Source organism: Macaca thibetana, chromosome 5, assembly GCF_024542745.1.
Source record: "Macaca thibetana thibetana isolate TM-01 chromosome 5, ASM2454274v1, whole genome shotgun sequence".
Lineage (NCBI taxonomy): Eukaryota > Metazoa > Chordata > Mammalia > Primates > Cercopithecidae > Macaca > Macaca thibetana.
This window is the reverse complement of record NC_065582.1, coordinates 117938238-117960247: the sequence shown is the minus strand read 5'-3', so window position 1 is coordinate 117960247 and position 22010 is coordinate 117938238. Positions and strand designations below refer to the sequence as shown.

Here is a 22010-nt window from a genome sequence, read left to right as displayed (position 1 = left end):
TCAGGGGATGGCGTTGAATAACTGCCAGACCTAAGGAGCAGAGCTACAGCCATCATATCGCATTCAGCAATCCATGCTTCCAAAATGTCCAGGCTCACCACTTCCAGTAATCAAAGGATCAGCAAATATTTTTATTAAATCATGAAGTCATGGAAAATCCAAGAAAAATGAACAGAAAATATTGATTCCTATCAGTGCCTTTTATTAAGTTACTGTAATATCCTGTACATGACATTTGTAAAAGTGTCTAGGAATACATCTGCCACATTCTAAAGTTCTTGGTGAGTGTTACTTCTTTCTCTTCATCCTCTTGTTTTTTTTTTATACTTGATTTTTGCTGAGGACAGCAAGATATTCTCTTCATATTAAAGGGGAAAGAAAGCTTAGAAAAATTCAAAGTTTTATTTCAAATAGCCAGCCTAAAATAAATAAAATATTTCTGTCCATTTCTTAGTATATGTCTCTCAATGACAGCAGATATTAGAGATGGATATATTACCCGTGTGATTCTTTGAATGACTTATGGCCATAATTATTTAAATTAAACTCATTCTATTTGCTCACGAGAAATGTAAAATGTGAGCCATCATTTAGATTTTGGGTACTTGAAAAGAAAAATAAATAAAATCTCACCATGACAGTTTCTGAATTCAAAGAAAATTATAATTTCCCTCTTCTTAATTGAGAATATTCAGAGAAGCAAGATGCTTATGCACATACTTTGAAATTATCACCTGAAGCAGTAACTATTAAGCTGTCTTGTCAAGTGTTGCTTGGCTTGCATTTTTAATAATATTTGTGGTACCCTGGACTTTGTACAGACAAAGGCTGAATTGCTTGGCTTATCATCTTGAAAGATCCTGTTATTCTGCTTGCTTTTACTTGCTAGGAGGATCCTACTAGAATATATTGTCCAGAAATAGGTCATCAATAAGTGATTCAAGACAAAATATATACACACACACACACACACACACAAATATATACACATATATATGTGTGTTTTGTATTGGAAGATTATCATAAAACAAACATTTAAAACAGAAATAAGGTAGCATTTTTATTTTCTTTTTATAGAGAAGAGATTTTTGATATTATCTTTCATTTTACTAATTCAAAAAATATATATTTAGTTAATCTTGTTACAGTAAATTGATACTTCTTACCATTTTATTTGATTCGTTGACATATTCTTTTGTATGAAATATTGATCATAATATTTGGTGCCATTTATAATATAAAGAGATTGATACTTAAATCACATTGGAAATAAAATGTAAGTAGTTTAATGATGGAGTGCTGCAATAGAAAGCTGGTTTAGAAAATCAGGAGCTAAGTAGAGTTTATATACATTTTGAGAGAGGACAAAAATGAAATTGAGTGAAAGAACTGAGTCTTTAGGTAATAACATAATATGGAAATTGTTTGGCAAGATAAAATCTTCATGTCTCTCTCTTATGAATTTAAGGAGCTCAACAGTTTTACCTCATTAGCACCTTTTGCTTATGTCTGTCTGATGTGGCAGCTAGATTTCAAGAGGAGCCATCTGATGTATAAGATTTATTTGCGTCCTTTGTGCCTCTGCATTTTTCACATATTGCCTTTAGAACAGAATCAAGAAATAATGCTATATTTAATTTCACGTCTAAGAAATGAGTGTCTATATAGTTTTTTTTTTTTAATCTACAATACTTAATGCCTGAAATCACATATTCTGGATTTTTTTGAAAGTCAGTATGGTTTCATTGTACTTTGTGTTTCAGTGGTATTTAAAGACTTAAAATTAGATATCGTTTTTGTACACACAAATTTTTTACAGGTTTCAGAAATTCCTTAAATTATAATTACATCTTTATTGAAAAATAAAAATTTGGCTCTGTACTGTTCAGGAAATGGTTATGGTACATCGAGATTCTCAAAACTGGAGTATTTTACTAGGAAAGAGATAGGTTTAGAACTCTTCTTTGGCCAAATAATATTTTGGAAGCTATGTAAATTGTACTTAATTTTTTTTTTTTTACATCCTGTAAATCTTCAGAACTCTTAAGGCCACTGTGGATAAAATAATGCCTCGGTAAGAAAGAATTAATGGGGTCCCAACATATCACAAGAAGTTAGTTTGTATTTAAAATGACAAGGTTATCCATATTCTTAATCTGTAATTTTTAATCTTTCTTTCATATCTGTCTCGATGTTTGTATATGTAGATGAATCTATGAATTAATATTTAGCTAGACAATTTGTGAGAGTCCTGAATAGATGGGTTCAGTGAAATAAAGATCTATTATTAATTTTAAACTAATGGATTTTCTTTCAACTTTTATTCCATTGATGTGTTATTTGTGACATGACAGATTTAAATAAATTACTATGTTTTTATGTTACATTTTTCTCCCTTCTTTTTCAAATTTGTGGTCCTTTTTTCCCTTATTTCATTTTTTTAATTGCATTTCTTGTATTCCTCTTAAATTTTTTCTACTCTATTTATGTATATGCTGAACTTTATTCAAAATATACATATTTTTCTTTCTTTGCTTCATTTTGTTAACCTCACCCACATTTAAATTTCTTTTATGTGACTCCTCCCCCCTGCCCTGGGGCATATTCATATGTGTTCGTCTTGGAGTTATGATGGAAACGAAGAATGATAATTTCTTAATTTACTTTTAATTTAAAAATGACAATAAAAACTTTGTGATTCTCTTCTCCCAATACTTTATATCCAGTTCCTTCTGTAAATACCACATACTGAGGATACGAAATTTCTGTATCTCAATTAGTTTTCTTTTACAATTTTTTGCTATAGTTCCTGGTTATTTTCTATTTTTTGAATTTTTTTATCTTTCTTTTTCATATTGTACAGTGGGAAGAGATTGGTGAAGTGGATGAAAATTATGCCCCTATCCACACATACCAAGTATGCAAAGTGATGGAACAGAATCAGAATAACTGGCTTTTGACCAGTTGGATCTCCAATGAAGGTGCTTCCAGAATCTTCATAGAACTCAAATTTACCCTGCGAGACTGCAACAGCCTTCCTGGAGGACTGGGGACCTGTAAGGAAACCTTTAACATGTATTACTTTGAGTCAGATGATCAGAATGGGAGAAACATCAAGGAAAACCAGTACATCAAAATTGATACCATTGCTGCCGATGAGAGCTTTACAGAACTTGATCTTGGTGACCGTGTTATGAAACTGAATACAGAGGTCAGAGATGTAGGACCTCTAAGCAAAAAGGGATTTTATCTTGCTTTTCAAGATGTTGGTGCTTGCATTGCTCTGGTTTCTGTGCGTGTATACTATAAAAAATGCCCTTCTGTGGTACGACACTTGGCTGTCTTCCCTGACACCATCACTGGAGCCGATTCTTCCCAATTGCTCGAAGTGTCAGGCTCCTGTGTCAACCATTCCGTGACCGATGAACCTCCCAAAATGCACTGCAGCGCCGAAGGGGAGTGGCTGGTGCCCATCGGGAAATGCATGTGCAAGGCAGGATATGAAGAGAAAAATGGCACCTGTCAAGGTAAGAGTTTGCCTCCGGATCTGCAGGGGCTGTCTGCTTCAGTTGGATCATGTATATGTATTTCCTCCAATGATTATGAGCAAATGACCTTTTACTTTGCTAATTTATGGAGATTATTTCTCTCAAGTTTGATTTTTCTCTTTTCAGAATTTTGAAATTTCTGGCAACCGTGAAAGATTTAATGTAATATTTTATTGGATATACATAATTAACACTCAGAGGGTGTCTAACTTGCAGTGTAATATTTCATATTCACTTTGCTTTTAGAAATTTTATTTTTGAAAAACTCAAACCAAGGGACTAGTAATCTTCATTGTATAATTATTGTCTGCTACTTCTATTTTCTCTCCATGAACCTGTCTTCTACTCTTTATTTGCTGTATCAAATTTAAATGCAAAATCTTTGATTAGACTTGTTTGGGCATGTTTTTAACTGCCTTTTAAAAATTCTTCAGAAAAAAAGTTCAGCCATATGAACTTTACAGCAAAACATTTGTAAACTGAGAGGATTAGTGTACTGTGCTGTTTACATATGATTGCAATTACGTGCTTGTTTTTTAAAAATTACAGATATTTTTAAATGCATAATAAGCAGTGCCCCACAAAAATAACTATTTGAAGATAAAACCGATACAAAAGGTCATTTTAAAGCAATTTGCCCTTGGGGATTTTTTTTTTCTGTTTTTATTTTTCTTTTAAATTGAAACTTGATCATGCATGCTTCTGTCTTCATTTGAAAATGCCCTCATTTTGCCCACAGTGTGGTGAGTTGGCCATTTAAACTGGAAATTTGTCAATGGCTTTCTGGAACAAGGGAGTATTTTATATCAAAGCGAAGAGCAGTTTATGGGAAAGAAAGCAAGCATTTTTCTAATTTAAATTATTCGCCCTCATGATCCTGAACTTGTTTTCATCATGATGTGAGTGTACTAAATAGGTAATGAAAGTTAATGAGTATTAACTGAGGGAACTTTGGATGCTGAGCAGCCCCTTGGTCCTACCTGGTAGTTTCAGGTGCATTTATTTTCCCTAAGTCCACTCTATTAGATGAATCAGACTTCCTCATTTATTCATGCTTGACTGTAGATTGATTATCGATCCAGGGAAACAAAACTAGGGAAATTACCTGTAAATTATGATAACTTTGGTTAATTAATTATCTCCAGAAGCACATTGTACTTCACTTGAAATTCCTTTTTCAGCACCAGTTTCTATTTTGTATCTTTGAAATACCATCTACTATTAATTCTGTTGTTTTTCCATGCAAGCTACAACTTTCTACACTTGATTTTATATCTACACAAGCACATCTGAAAGTTTTGTTAAATCAAAATTATGTTTCTAAAATAAGCATAAGCTTATTGGGGAAATGAATCATAATTTCTTCAGGATTGGAATTAAAGAAATATTTGAATATTAGTTTTTTTATTTTTGAGCAATCTTATTGGTTTAAAGTGAGGTTTTATGTAATTAATTAAAGGATCAAAAGCAGGAGTTATAAGCAATCCACTGAACATATTTCTGTCTAAAATATTGTAAATATAAATCTTATTAATTATTTCTAAAAATGTGTTTATTAGTATTACAAACCAACATACTCTATTTGGTTGTTCGTTTCTATCATTTTAGAGAATATGTGATCACTTAGTTCAGACCACCATGACCTTTGTCTTTATTTTGATTGGCAGATAATATGAGAGACCTCTCTCCATCTTTTGAGGATGCATTTTGATTGTTGATGAGATTAAAACATTCTGCTGGTGATAGTCACAAAAGTCTTGGGAAGCAGCGTTCTGACAGAATGCAATGCTGTCTTAGCGCAAGTGTTAGCATACATCTTTTCTTTCTCCTTTCATGTTCTTCTCTTAATAATTGAAAAGTAGACCCTTAATTGAGGGACAGTGGATTAACTGGAGACATTTCATTGTAGAAAACTTTACTTAACTGGACTCTGTCTTAATTCATGCATTTATCTTCCTCCCCTGGTAGTAGGAGCAGTGGTTTGCAGAGTTGATGCAAAAAGTTTACTACACAGCCCAGAGAATGTTTCACTCATGCATCTGTATGATTAATGCCTGTTGGTATTTTACTGTGTACAAATGGTATGTGATGGCACTCTAGGAAGAATTTCAAGTGTTTATTCTATACATAACTTATATGATTTAATGACTCATTGAATGAATAAATAAATCTTGAGGGTTTGCTTTGGAGAACTAAAGCATCATAGATATTGTTGAGACATTTCTATGTATACACAATAAGTACATGTAAGTGTGTGTGTGTGTGTGTGTGTGTATGTGCTATAAAATGCCACCATGACTCTAGCTCATTTTACAATGTTAACCTGCTAGTCTCAAACCTCTGAGTGGGGATCTTGGTGATTTGGAACCATCCTTCTAAATAAGCCAGAAATTTAGGGATCATTTTTCTCATCTCTTTCCTACTCGCTATCCAGTTCCAATCCATCACAAAGTGTTTATAGAAATTACCAGTCAACTTTCTCTTTAAATTATCTACTTCTCTCTATTTCCTTTTCCTTTCAATATAGAGGTAAACCTTGTTGAAACTGTGCTTTCAAATTTAATGAATGACTTTATATATAGTTTTGGTTTTTTAACCATATGAATATATCACCTATAACAAATGCAAAAATTTGTTTCTTACACCCATCCCACCCCTGGAACCTCCCCTCTGCACACACACACACACACACACACACACACACACACTTTATACACTTCAGTGGTCTCCTTTAAGACAAAGTTTTTTCATTAAGAGGCTGTATGGTTTTGCTCCAGTTATCTTTCATGACTCATCTTAAATTTTGCTTTCTCTCCTTCCCTGTGCAATAGCCAAGCTAGCTTTTTCCAGTTTCTCAAAGACAATTTGCTCATTTTCACTACTTGTTGTTTTAAGAGTATGTTCTCTTCCATGAATTATTCTTGTATCTAACATACACTAATCCTTCAGATGTGTGCTCCAGTATCCCTTCTACAGAGAAGATGCCCCAATCAATCAAGGCTAAATCAAGCATCACTGTTTACTCATATATCTGTCCTTCATAGAACCATTTAGAACTATTATTTTACATCTATTTGCATACTTGTAATCTGTTTAATTATTTTTTCTGCTCCTGTTAGTCTACATACTCCTTGATGGCAGGAATAGCAGGGGACTGTGTACTCTTTAATCTAAGGGATGAGAAAGAAGTCAAAAAGCAAAAGAGAAGGACAATTAATTCAAAAGAGTAAAGAAAAATTGCAAAGGTATAAAAGAATACTGTGTTATTCTGTGTTAAATAACACATTGTGTTGATTCATTTTACCTTTGTATTATCTGTAAAATATCTCCTTTGTCTGAAAATTGATGGATATGTCTTTTAACTTAATCATTTCTTAGTTCTAAGACTCTCAGGCCAAATTTCACATTCAAGGTATTAAGTCATATGTGATTGGTACTTCACATATTGACTATTAGAGAAGACAATTTATTGAACTTTACAGAGCACAGAATATCACATATTTAAATATAATATGGCCATGTTACATGATGACATTTAATGTTTCTTAGTAACCAAACTATATTAGAATTTAATTAAAAATAATTATATTATTGAGAAGCTAAAGTTTTAATATGTCTGTGGCAATGATTTCCATATGTTAATATTTCTTAGTCTGTGCTGGCAGGTGACTGAGTACTTGCTGTCATATCATGCTTATGTGATTTGTTATATGTGCTTTACGTGATGGAGTTGACACACGGCCTTTAACAAACTAAACTTTCAAGATTCAGAATGCTAGGCAGCTCATTAACATATGGCCTCAATCCGGATGACCAAGCAGTGAGTCTGGAGTCCTGGTCAATTTGGCAATTTATGATCTGTCATCTTCATATAATTTCCTCTCGTTTAACTTTCTTTAAGAGAAATAGACTACCTCACCCATAATAATCTGGTTTTGACGAGGTAACAAAATACTCATTTCTATTGTATGAACTTAAAATATAGTGTACATTTATTTTTGTAAGTCTTACTTATATGCCTAAATTTTCTATAATAAACCGATTTAAGTCTACAGATTTATTACTTGGAAGTCTTTTTTTTTTTTTATTTTCAGAAACAAATAATGTCTCAAATCCATTTATCCCAGTATGTTTCCCCACTTGTTATTTATTATTATTTCTGATGAAATTCATGCTATTTTTTCCCCTTAAGACTCATGTGAGACTTTTTTTTAAGTAAAAAAATGGTTAGCAAAAACACATTTTAGAAGTTTCTGCCTTTTATTGAAGTGAATGTTTTTGACAGAAGTAATTGAGTTCACATGAATCAAATGTTGCCTGCTGAGTGCTCTTGTGATTATGTTGCTGACTTACTCAGATGCAAGGCAAGACCACTAATCTTCATCAGTTGCTAGTGGAATGAAATGGTAATTTGAAATTAGCCCTAGATAATTATAGTTTCACTTATATCAAATGGAGGAAAGAGATTCAGATTGTGGGTCACTGCCAAAACCAGTCAGAGTGAAGAAGGTATATAGTACATGCTAAAATACAGGATAAGGAGGGTTACACGTCAAGGGCTGTGGAGAAAAAGTACTTATTAATTGTCCAACTGGGAGATGATTGCACAGCAAGGAAAATGTAGTGAAAATACCCAATTCAAGAAAGAGCCTTGATTCAGAAAGAGTACAGTTACAGCGGGGAGTAGAATGCTGATCATTCATACTTCTGGTGCATATTTATGATTGAAACAAAATTGGCTGGAAATATAGTATATTAGGTGTTCATGTAATTATGCATTAGAGAGCCTAGTTATTTTTAATTAGGCACATTACCAAAAAACATCAAAGGGGTTGAACTTATCGTTCTATTTAGTATGTTATTATATGTAACAAAAGGAACCTATTTTAGTTTCAAAATTTGAACAAATGATGGCAATTATGGAAGTACAGAATATCAACGGTGCCCGTGTGAGATGTGTCGGTGAGTGTGTGTGTGTGTGTGTGTGTGTGTGTGTTCTGCTTTGGTGAAGAACAACCAAGACAATTAAGTAGTCAAATCATTTCACCCACTTACAAACATTACATAAGAGAGAATAATTCAAATAGTCTTTTTTTCCCCCTATTTTAACTGCTCCCTGGCCTACTTTTAGATTAGTTCTAATAAAATTTTAGAGAGTACTCTGCAATTTTTGTTGTTGTTGTTTGCTTGTTTTTGTTTGTTTGTTTTCTCTAAATCGAGGTTTTCCAACACTGAAGCTATTGATATTTTGGGCCAGATAATTTTTGCTGGTGGGGAGGGGGATGTAGTCTTGTTTGTTGTAGACTATTTAGCAGCTTTCTTGGGTTCTATCCTCTAGATGCAGTAGGACACCCCACTCCCCAGTTTGACAGTCAAAAATGTGTCTAGATATTGCCAAATATTCCCCGGGGGCAAAATCACTCCCATTGGAGAACCACTAACCCAAATACTTCTTCCCTCCCCAAATGAACACACATGCCACTAACACAAAATATGTTTATAAATATGTTTACGGACTGGATATCTTTGCAAAATTGAACATTTTTCTTTAAATTTGGGAGAATGAAGGAGATGTACATGTTTAAATGTGACTAATTGAATTTGAATATGGTGGGAAACATACTGCTTGTAAGAGGCAGCATACCCTAGTAGTTTAAACACATGAATTCTGAGTAAAAATGAATAGAATCTTATTCCACCTTTTCCATCTATCAACACTATATCCCCATGCAAATTGCCAAATCTCTCTGTTCTTTGCTTTCCTCATCTCTAACTAGCTCGTAAAAATCTTGTGAGATATTATATAAAAATTACTTGGCACACTACCTAGCACACTATATTTATTCAATTAAGATTATTTATTTTAGCTCTCATTAAAAATAAAATGTATTTATAGGCATATGTGTCTTCTTTATAAAATAAAGTATAGCTACAGGTTATAAAATTATCTAGTTTTCTCTAAGTACGTAGTATATTCCTGAGTAATTTAATTTATCAAATAATAATACTACATTTTTTCCATTGGGTAAATAAAACTATGTAAGTTTTATAGAACTTCCTTTATAAAATTTTTGTTAGAAGTGCAAAACTGAAAAATTTGCTATCTGGGTAGACATTATCACTCATTCTATAAGTTGTTATTATAGTAGGCACTCTATCCAGCCTTTACAATTCCTGTATCCTAGGAATGCTGACATATATGCATACAAACATGCATATAGACTCACATCTACAGTTAAAATTTATGAAATTTTCTAATAGCGGTGTGGGTGAAGTGTGGTATTTTAGATAGGGAAATAAGAAAATGTTTTGTTTTGTTTTCTGAAATGGTGGCATTTAACATAGAAATGAGGGGGAAAAAAACTGTGAAAAGTATGGGAAACAGTGCAGCTAACAGATGGAGCTTCCAGTGCAGAAATCTATTTTAATACATTAATTTTATGTATTTATCATTTCTTTCTAAAATTACACTTTCAAAAATGTATTTGCTTATTAAAATCTGAGAAATAGAAAACCTGATGATTCCTGAACTTACCAGCTAAAATATGATGTTTTTACACATTTATTATTATCTTAAAGACAGAAAACTCCTAATAAATATCTAGGGTCAAATGCATGCATATCAAACATGAAACAATCCAGTTTATTTATGCGTGGTGTTGGTGGATGATTATTTGTAAATTATTATACCCGTTGAAAGTATAAAACCCATTTTTTTTTTCTTAAAGACCTCGTTTCATTGGTTTGACAATGGTTAATGACTAGTGACTCTTCTGCTACATGTGGATGGACAAATACGGGGACTTGGCAATGAAAGAAAAGACATAGAACCACCAAAAACCTTGTGATTTCTTTCTGGTCAAACTTTTAAATCTGGTTTGCACTCCTACTTTCTCACTCATAAAATAAATTATACTAGTGAAAGTCTTGAGGTTGTATATATTTTTAGTTTAGAATAAATGTAACAGGCAAATGCTATACCTCATATTTACAGTAACAGTAATAACTACTTTGTAAATTTCACTTTGGGCAGGTTTTTAGGATGTTTTATATGATGATGACATGTTCCATATTGTTACTGTGCAAATGAATCTTAACATTAATGGACTTGAGTTTCATCATGGTTATATGGATGGAGAATTAATGATTATATTTTATGTTGAAATGTCTCATACTTGTGTAAACACCTCTTAATAATAAACATTTATTAAAATAATATGCACTGGATAAGCTCCTTTTATTATAATGCATTTTTATAAAATGATAACTATCAGGAAAAGATTTTAATGATAAAGACCTCACAAAAAGCTTTATATATTTAAAATTCACAACATTTAAATGTTCCAGGACACCAAAAAATAGTCTCTTTGTTTTATTGTTTGCTTATTTTCTTGTTATTCAGATACCAGCAAAAGAACTTACATAAAGTCTGATAACATAAAACAGAACCGCTCTCTTGGGAAAAGTGTGTACAGAGAAATTCGATGGTGAAAACTGAGTGTGATTTAGCAAATATTTCAGTATCAGTTCTCAAATTCTTGAGAACTAATAGTTCAAAAAATGAATGCAAATTATAAGAAACAAAGTAGCCAACACTTGCATAAAATCATTCAATAGACTCCAAACATTACAATTGATCTCTGAAAGCATCAGGAAGTATTTGTGTGCATAGCAGATTAACGGCATAGGACTTAAAAGTGATGCCGGCCTCAGCTCAAATCTCACTCTAGCATTTGGTAAATACGTAACTGTGGTCAAGTTACAAAACCAGATTGAGTCCTGCTTTCTTCCTCTGTGAAATATTAAATGTTATAATCTTCACCTGTAAAGTGTTCATGTAGCTTCAAGTAATGTCTGCCTATTTAGAAATGGTAGATGGACCGGCAGCATTGACATCACCTGGGAATTTTTTAGAAAGGAAGAATCTCAGCCTTACCCTAGAATGTCAAATCTGAATCTACATTTTAGCACATTCCTTGGTGATTTTTATGTACACTCAAGTTTAAGAAGCACTTTTGCAGTGAATGTGTTTTTCTTTTTTATTTCACAGATTGGGACACTTAGGTACAGATAAATTAGGACCATGTTAGTATATAAGGTCAAGAACAGTAATTTATTTATCTTAATCCCTTGTATATATGTAATAATAGTACAGTATCAATGTTTTTAGAGCCATTGTGCATTAGTTAAATGTTTATTTCCCCCTCAAAATGTTCCTTAATATATTTTATCATATATATGGTAATTATTTAATTTTTGATAGTATTAGAACTAATAACACTTCCTTCTGATAACTGCATTATGACTTAAGAGTTACGTATTTACTATCATTTCTCTATCCCATTATCATAAATAGGCAATATTTAGCCAATTAGAGGAAAAGTCAAACAACAGAAAAGTAGAGAAAAAAGTAGAGATGCATCCATATTCTAATAAGTTCAATTTATAAATTAGCTGTTTGTTTATTTTGCCCCCTTTTGGGATGCTTGTCTTTTTCTTACTGACCTAGAGGGGTTTCTCACATGATTTAGCATTTCCTCTTACTGACGTACATTATGGGGACCAAATTTTATCTAATTCTTCTGTGCTCAACATTTAAAGTGCAACACAATCATTTTAAACCTCATTGTTGTTGACCATACCAAGGATCAATTCTGATATCAGGGTATGGTGCTAGCCAGAGGTTCAATATTTTTAAAAATGTTTCTTAGTTGATTGTTACATGAAACCAGGGTTGACATGTGTTGTAACATTTGAAATTCATGTGTGTTTGGCTTTTGGTGACTAATATGAATTTGCACCCCAAAACCTCACCCGGGGAAGGCCACTGATTTTGATTCTTGAAGGAAGGTTGTGCTTTCTTCTTCCCATTTGAAGGTTATCAGATAACAGCCTCTTTGTGCTTTCCTTGTGCACATGGGCACTTTTCTTCTCTTTTCTTTTCTTTTCCTTTCTTCTTTTCTTTTTTCTTTCTTTCTTTTATTTTTTTTGTTTTGTTTTGTTTTTATTTTTTGACTCAGAGTCCTCTTAAAGATGTAGCCAGCTTTTCAAAGTTTCAGATTTTCTGGAGGTCTCCCCACTTGGTACAAGGCTATGGCCTTTTCTCTTGGATTCTGGGACATTAAAATTCAAGTTGTCTTGTTTCCCAGAGCCTGCCTCATGCCACTGAGCTTGCAGGGCCGCCTAGGATATGCTCTGGCACTCACGGCTCCAGGCTTTGGCTTCCCTTTGTTTCTGCCCTGTGTGGATTGCCATTGCCGACATTTTTAATTTATTAGTTTTAATGGAATTTGTGTTAAAACGAAACATAACAGGAACCTAAAACTGTTATACTAAGTTCAGGATTTTTTTTGGTGCTTGTACCTGAAGCATTTTCAGGTTTTCTTAGACCTTCACATGGTTGGTACTGAATGCCTCCTGAGAACTCACAAACTCTAAATTTTATAGCTCCCCAGGTATACCATGCCAAATACAAAATGTTTAATTAAAAAAAAATTACTGTGGACTGATAGGAAGATAAAATTTGTGAAATTACTTGACCCCCTCAATACTAAATTCACAGTTTTTTATTAGGTAAAAAATGAAGAATGTTTATGTTTTCCAAAGATACATTTCATTTAAGTTTTACTCAAAACTCATGTTATTTTACTAAATAGTTAATATCTGAAAACATATTAGTTAGGCTGTCTGAAAAATTTGGCAAGTAAAGTAACTTTCCTTTGTTAATAAGCATTGTCATTTTAACATTGTAATGAACAGAAGAAAAGCTGTGATTTTTCTTTTCCTCCTTCTGTAAGTAACGTTAGAATTAAAATGATTTACATGATTTAGGAAAAACAATTCCCTCTTCGTCCTTACTTTTTTTTTCATCTTTTCTGATCACAATCTCTGAAGCTTTTCTAAAAAAAATAAAATTGAAATGAATTCAGGCAAAGTCTTTTCTTTGAATCTTTGAGAAAGGAATACGAAATAAAGATATGAGTGAAACTTGGGAACAGAAAACTATTTTTTAAAAATAGTTTTAGCATAAAGACTCCTAAATGATATGATAAAGTTAAATTTGATTTCACCAGTCAACTCAGTAATTATAATTAATTCATGTCATCTGTATAAAGAAAACAAAAGGCATGAATTTAGAGGTGTTAATACTAGTTACTGCAATAAGATTAATCATATTTCTTCATAGTACTAAAAATGAAGATATAATACAGACATAAATATTGGTCTATTTCGTAATCTCTTCATTACAAAACGTAAGTGCAACACAATGATCCTTCCATGTGGAAAAAGGAAAACTTTTATTTTAGACAGGATAATAATATATTTACTTTTTTAGCACAACTTGCTTCATTACCTTAATAAAAATGTAACATATGAGTTGAAAATTTTATGAAGGTCAGTAAGCTAATAAGGAAAATGAGGTCTCGAGTGGGAAGTTGGGGAAGGGATTAACCTGTCTGATATCACACAACTACCATATTTTAATTTTAGCCTTAAAATCATATATTTTACTTCAGACTCTTTGTTTTACTTTTTGACTTTGTACAGTGTAAAACCACACTCCATCACAATGATTGATTTGTAGTTTTAATTGTATATTGAATCAATGATAAACCTGAATAAAAAGTACTGCTACTTCCTAGGTCCATATCTAGGATTAATATGTTAAATATTTTGTGCTTTACCTCTATAGATTTATTTAATGTACCCCCTGGATGGATTAACCTTGAGAAATCTACTTACCCACTATAAAGGGTTGCATAGAAAACTATCTAACTAATAGCAAGTGTAGCTTAATTTGTATCTCTGTCTCTCTCTCCAATTTATGCTACTCATAGAAAAGTATGCCTCTTACTGAAATTGTGCAATTATTGCCTTTAAATTTAACTCATCTCTTAGTCTAGAAAGACGTGACAATTATTATAAGTCAGGAAAGCATGGAATTACCAACCCTGGCATAGTTCTTTTTAGGAAGTGTGTAATTTGCAATAACAGTAAAAAAGTGAATTCTAAGCTATACATGATCTCATAACTGGTTTTCATTACATGAAAATGCTTTTATATCCTTTATTATTTCTTGTCATGCGTGTAGATCACATCTTATCTTTAAATATTTGATTCTCTTTGGTGCTTAAATGCTTTGTCTGCATTTACGGCTGACCAGTAGTGTTTCATCTATAAGAACCAAAGTGATTTGTTGATATGCTTTCATCTTTTCTGAGCTTGAAGATATCATGCTCATTTGAGCACTGTAAAGGTGTAGTTTATAAAAGAAAAGGTAAGGAAAGAAAGAAGAACCACAGTTTGGAGGAAGTAACAATTAGAGCAAATGATAATTTGACTGATGGATAACTCCATTTCTTTGATGGAATTGTTAGCAGGAATCAGACGTGGAGAATGAATGCTGGAAAGTTCCTGCTGTGTGATTGTAAAAGAGAATCGTAATACACTACTCCATATGCATAAGAGCTTTTCCTCTGATGAATTCAAAGTATTTTGAAAGGATTCCATTAGAACATATCTAAAATAAAATTTAAAAAAATGAGACTATCAAAGTTTTATTTTCCATTCTGTGGGTTGGAAAAGTCATGTGATGTGATTTCACCAGAGTTTCCCATGTTACCCTTAGGCTTCCTTTTCCCACACTACTTTTATGCCTCACAATCTGAAAGCAACATAATTACTTTGTCCTGTGAATGATTTTTAAATATTCACCTATTCCCAATACTATCCAATGCTAAAAGCTTCTTTTTTTTTAGAACGAGACTGACCTGTATTACTTATTTATTTTAAATTCTCTTTAGAAGGTTCTGTGTATCATCTGTGTTTGCTCTCTTGGTTCAAGCATGATTTAATATGTCAACACCGGTTTGTTTAACTGCATTTGATTGTCTTCCATACTTCACTTAGAGCTAGGCAAGTCGCCTTTCAAGAATGTTGCTGCCCAGATAAATGAAATGTCACAACAGTGAAGACTCCTTGTTTTGTGACAGCAGTGGCTTTCTTTGGCACAGTCAGTGGTTGGAGAGGGAGGTGGGGAGGGAACCTAAACAGTAATAATAGAGCCCATTTAAGTCAGGTTGTGCTCCTCAAGGCCCACACAGACCAGTAGCAATAGAATAATGTAGTTAAATTTGGGGGGAGCTTCAGTCTTTATTCAGGTGAAAATGAATTTAAATCCAGAATACTATTATGAACAAGGGTGAAAAAAAAGTCTGTTAGCAGTTTAACCAAATAACACTGAAAGAAATCAAGTTTTAGTTGGATTTCTTTCATACTTCATTACCAGGCCCTGAATGGTTATTGCTCTCAGTACATAATGTTAGAAACCAATTCATGCTAAAAAATGTTTACACTGTCTCCCACAATAAACATACTGATTATGATTTCAAAACCTGGATTAGATTTTAAATATTGGAGGCTCATAAAGCTTAGTACTTGGCACAAAGAAAATCCTCAATACTTGCTAGTTAGATTAAAAGTTTAAAGCAATTTCAAATTTCAATGAGAGATAATCCTAGATAATGTGGTGGGGTCTTTTGTTTGCTTCTGTTTTTGTTTTTGTAGTAGCATTTGTTGATATTGCTGCCACCACCCTGGCCATTGGAGCACTGGAAGATAGGAGCACGCTCAACCTGGTACTGTGGTAGTGTCCAACCAGGCCAGCTACTCATGGCAAACCCTTTAAAGACTTAGAAGCTTTCTAAGAGTTGTTGGTATCAGTGCAAGTGTGAACATTTTCATTTCAATTTAAAAGAGAAATAAACCAGACCAACCAGGCATGTTGTTAATGATTGAATATATGTTACAGGAATAGAGAGACCATAAATAAAACGCCTTGATCACGAACTAAGGGTATAAGAAATTAAGCATTCAGGAAGCACAGAATTGGGTGAAAAATCTAACTTCTGGTAAAAATCTGATGAAGGGGAAAGTCTTAGCCGAGGGCAACCTGTCATCATCAAGGGAAAGACTAGCCAGAGTGTTCCCCTGAGCAGACCTCAGGAGAGCATAGTTATTTTCATCTGCACTTACAGGGAATGGAACGAAAGCTGAGGGGAAAAGGAGCTTGTTCCTAGAAAATACAAAAGTAGGCCAAAGGGAATAGTTTGACTTTCAAGTGCAGTATAAAAAGCAATAATATACTAGAAATAATAGCGATACCAAGAAATAAGATCTAAGATTCTGAATATCAGAATTGTCAGGATATTTTAACTGGAATGGTAAAACAAGAAGAAGGGTTGACACATTTGCAAAAAGCTGCTATGTGCCTGTACTGTTAAATGTTTTATTCATATTCACTCTTTTAAGCTTGACAACATCCTGCGAGCCACCGTTTCAGGGGCAACTGAAAACTCAGAAGGTTAATTTTACTAAGATCACACAAACTAAAACTAGAAAGTGGCAAATTGACATTTGAACCCAGTGTGTTTGTTTCAAAGTCTGTACCTTTTTACTACATGTTCTGCAATAAAATGCATTTGAAATTCATTTAATGATGTCACCTCAACTTAGATCACCTGTAAGCTTAATCCATTGTTTGTAGGAGCTGCACTAGAGTGCACATGAGAGGGCGGCACCCCAGAAACACACAGGAGCCACCAGAGTTGTCGTTACAGAAGAGAGATTCGGATCCTATTTTCAGACCTCAGACTGAGGAAAAGGAAAAGTAGCTAGAAAGGAAGAAAATGTAGTAGCAGGAAGATGGAACAAATAAGCAAAGCAAGACTGAGTGAGCAAAGCAAAGAATGCATAAGAATGTCTAGGATTCTGAAGCTCTTATCTGAGACAATAGAGGCCCTATAATTAGGCTCTATGAATAGTCAGGAACCGAACTAGACTTTTTAACATATTTCCTATGGGAACATCCAGATGGGGGTCAGGGCACCTTTTGGCATAAGCTCAACATACATGTTGTAGTTGAGGGAGAGATTGTGTCCATGGGTTAAAAGTTCTCAATCCATTTCTGAACTTTTGGTTTGTACATTCTTGGACACATAAGCTGCTTTGTGTTACTTGTCTGCTCCTGTAAATAGTACAGGATTTTTTTAAAAATGTTTTGGCCTTTGGAGTATTAATTGTCATTTGTATTCAAGTTTTGTTTTGTTTGTTGTTTTTGTTTTGTTTGGAGATGTGGTATGGAAGCAGTAAAACAAAACTGTACTCTATGAAATAAGGGAGGAGACTTTGTCAGGATTCTGAGGTGGGAGCATCCTTTGTATCTCATGGACCTAGTTGGATCTTTAGATTTTTCGTTTCCACAATAAAGAAGCTAAAGGATTCTTCATCTCCCCACCAACTCTGAAATTACACATTTAGCAGGTACAAGGTTTCTGACTGGAGGAGACTTTCAGTTTGAAGTGTTTTCCTGTCATTCTTGATGGTGGGAAGTTAAAAAGAAGCAGAACACAAAACAAAACAAAGACAATTAAAAGCAAAAGCAGAAATAAAAAATATCTTTATAAGCAAAATAGTACAATGAAAATAATTGCTACTTCTCTGATGATTGATCTAAATGAATCCATCATGATGATAATGAAGACAAATGTCCTTGTGTTCTAATGGGTACAACAGAACTGTTTTGGAAAAAAGAAAATTCACATCCATGCATTATCTCACCCAGCTGCATGCCAGGTCTGTAGAAAAGAATTTAATCCTCACAATAACTTTACCAGATATATACTGTTGTTTTTATTCTATAATTGGAAATAAATGAGGTTAATGTAGATTACATATGATTTCCAAGAACCCTGAGTTAGTAGTTAGCTTCAAATACAGCTTTAGCTTTGAAAGAGAAAAAAAAAAAACTCACTGGGATTTCTAACATTTTAGAATATAACACATATTAGTTTTTAATTTAAAAAGTAGATAAAGCTTAATTACTGCAATGACAGGTGAAGAAATGTATAGTAAAAGGGCAAGTATATAGAGTATTGTAGCACTGACATGAAGAAAAATAATAACTGCTACCTGTTTTGAAAAATCAAAATCAAAGACAACTATTTGCTAATAATTGTATGAAAAGAAGATATAAAAAGAACTAATTCTACTCATATGACTATGTATATTTATATATGGCATCAGTAATACGAAAATAAATCACAATGAACTGAAGATTATCTAATTATTGCATAACTTGAATATGTGACTAAATTTTAGTGGGGAAAGTTTTATTAAATTGAGTATAGTTAAGGATTGCTAATATATGATCAATTTGAAGTAGAAAAGATGGTTTCATATTATTCAAAATAACATATATGCAATCAAATGCTGTTAATATTTACTGAGACTTTCTCATTACTTATTTAATTAAATAATTCAATAATTAAGGAGAATTTCACTGCAAATCCAATTTCCCTAAGTGTGCTCTCTCTCTTCCTCTTCCTTATTTCTTTCCCTCATTTTCCTTTTCTCCTATTTTCCTTTTTTTCTTTATTTTTAGAAGACATTCCAAAAATGATTACTTTTGTATTTCTCAGTGTATTTGATCTAGAAAACAAAGTAAAGCTGCAGGTATTTTTTTCCAGTTTTATATTATAAATATTACTAATTTTATAATAAGTCTTGAAAAGGAGTAAATGTCCATACTGCTGTAGAAAAATATATGCTCCTTTTCTTTCTTTTGTGTAAATTGTTTCTAATTCATCATTTTAAATGCTTCTTAGAGCTCGTAGATTTATAAGCACTGATTACAACAGCTGTTTCATGTTTTCTCTATATAGAGATACACAGCTAAATGTAACTGTAATCTCCAATAATCTTCAGATTTTCTTGTTTTGTTTAATTTTGTTTTGTTTTTCCTAAATAAGTCTTCTTGCTTTGTTCTTGGAAACAAAAAGATGTTGTTTTATTTGTATCCTGCCATTTCAGCTTGTCTACTAATAAAGTTAACATATCCTGTTTCAACTCTCAAAAGCACTAACTACTTTAGCTCTTAAGGTCAATTAAAACGGTAGTGTTGGATCCTGAAAACCTCTGAGTTTCAACTCCTAGGTAAGATTTAAAACCTGGTTGTTTCTGATTTTTTTTCTTTTCTTCAATTCTTACTACTTTTTTCTAAAGTTACTTTATTTTGTGTTGTTTTGATTTCTTCTACTTACACGCTGTTTTAATCTGCTTTTTTTCTCCTCCCTTATAAATTTTCTGTAATATAAATTCATTCAATTTGTTTATAGCAAAGTCTATATATCACACAGTATTCTAAGCAATCATATTTATTATGTAATTGGATCCAGACACACAGACACAGACACACACATACACACACAAACACGCACACACACACACACACATATACATGCATGCGTGCAGGTAGTGAAAAACAGAGAGGTAATGAAGATAACAGTTAGTAAGTACTGGAGCTGGAGGAAAGCCTAGGCCATGTCTTCCAGGGTCTCTCTGCTCTTCACTACTACGTCATTCTGGTCATAGAGAGAACAGCCTGTCCTCTCGCCTAATTTTTTCTCAATTTTCTCACCAAGGCATTTAAAAAAAAACAGTTAAAAATAAAAAAGAAGGCTGTATATATAATAATTATACGAGTGACAAATGAATAATTAAATAGGAAGATTTTAAAAAATATTTTCATAAGTTCTTTTGATTAAAAATCTCAAGAACACGTAGGCACTTGATCCTTTTATCTTGTAAAAAGAGACTGATTCAAATACAAAATATTTCCATTAAAAATTTACATGTACACAAACTCTAAAAGTTAACAAAAATTGTTATGTACTAAAATAGTAACATTGTCATTTAAAATGTGTTAATATTAAAGGTATTAGAGACATTTTTCTAATAGGTATTCAATTTTTGTTCATACTGGTTCCTCTTGTTTGCTGTGCTATTTTTAAATATGTCATAAAGGAAAAGTTGATATGTTTAGGTTATGCTTTGTCACATTGGAGTATTTTTGGGGGTTGAGGGGGCTGTGTCATGCCACTCAAAAAATCCAAAAAGGTCTTTATTGTCAAGTTCGTTCAAGAGAATTTTGGAAAAGAAATTTGAAATATTATTTTGTATTTTAAAAATATATTAAATTATAATTTGAATTCCATAGTTAAGACATTAAAGATTGGCATTTTCAATTAAGATATATTTTCTCAGACATCAGTATTACTGTCCATCCAACAGTGATTTAGTCACAGAAGAGGAGCACATTATAGTTTGAAGAAATTGATGAGTTTCTGTTTGAAGGAAATATTTTCATTGCAGGTTTTGTTGATACCTTATCCATATTATTGATTTTATTATTTTAAGGAAAAGAGTAACTCTTAGATATATGAATGGAAAAATTGGATATAAATTGAAGAGATTTATAAGTCTAGTAGAATTGATCATGTGTTAAAAGTTTTAACTAACTTTTTTCAAATTGGTTATTAAAATATATTATTTTACAATTTATTTATACTTAGCATATTACATATATGTTACATATATAGTTTGTAAACATATTTTAAATAAATTTAATTTAATGTTTAATAATTTAATGAACCAGTATATACATTTGCAAATAAGAATATATAAACCTATTGTATGTATAAATTTAGTCTACTTTTTGGGAAACCAATAATGTCAAACAATAGAATTTCTTTTTCATGATTTTATGTGAAAAACAATAACAAAGGTATCTTTCTTTTTTAACAAAATCAAATTTTACGTGTTCTGAAGGGTGATAACCACAAGCCATAGGGAAAAGTACCAGACTACATTCAAATTAGCCTTATTGTTCTGTAATATCTTCTTGGAGTACAAGGTTAATTAGTACCATAGGCGATATGCATTATTCATCATTGCAATCAGTCTTTTATTCTGTGGGGTCTTTATCAACTACAAATTGTTGTGTTTCTTGTAACAGAACCTTGATAAACTATTGTCATATTTAATTTTACTGAATTTTATTGGTGATATATAAATTAATTCGTGTACTTTAAATATTCCGAAGATGCCATTCCAATCTAGAAAACTACACAGTAAGATTAAAGATGAATGTCCTCCTCTTTGGTAGGAAAACATGAATTTTCAAGGTAATGAACATAGATTATTTAATAATGTTTGTGTTCAGTGTCAAGAGTTTCTCATTAAATGTTGATTTTAAAATTTTCTTTCTATATTATTAATTTTCTCTCTCCTTAGAATATAAACTCTCTGAGAGCAGGAATTTTATATATTTTGTCCGTGATTTATCAGAGCAGATAGACCTGGTTTATACTTTAAACATATTATTAAATGAATTTAATGAACAACTATGTACATTTGCAAGTAAGAATATATACCTATTGCCTAACAGTTTAGTAAGACTTCAATTGTAGATTAAAAACAAAAAAAAACTTGTCTCAATTCTAGTTTTTGTATTTCTCCTCCTCTTATTTAAAAGAGACAAAGATATAAGAAAGCAAATGTGGAGGTAATGTCAAAGGCAATACAGAAATGATTATCTATTGTGTAATTCTAAGTTGTAGAATC

At 32.3% G+C, this 22010-nt stretch overlaps 1 protein-coding gene across 7 annotated transcripts in view; it reads left to right on the top strand.

Moving 5' to 3' along the window:
• EPHA5 (EPH receptor A5) overlaps positions 1-22010 on the top strand; it is a 349515-nt gene that overhangs the window by 71091 nt on the left and 256414 nt on the right. For all 7 annotated transcript variants that reach the window (XM_050792668.1, XM_050792666.1, XM_050792667.1 and 4 more), the window contains exon 3: positions 2864-3527. In XM_050792668.1, coding sequence (XP_050648625.1) covers positions 2864-3527 — 664 coding nt within the window. The remainder of the gene's footprint in view (positions 1-2863; positions 3528-22010) is intronic.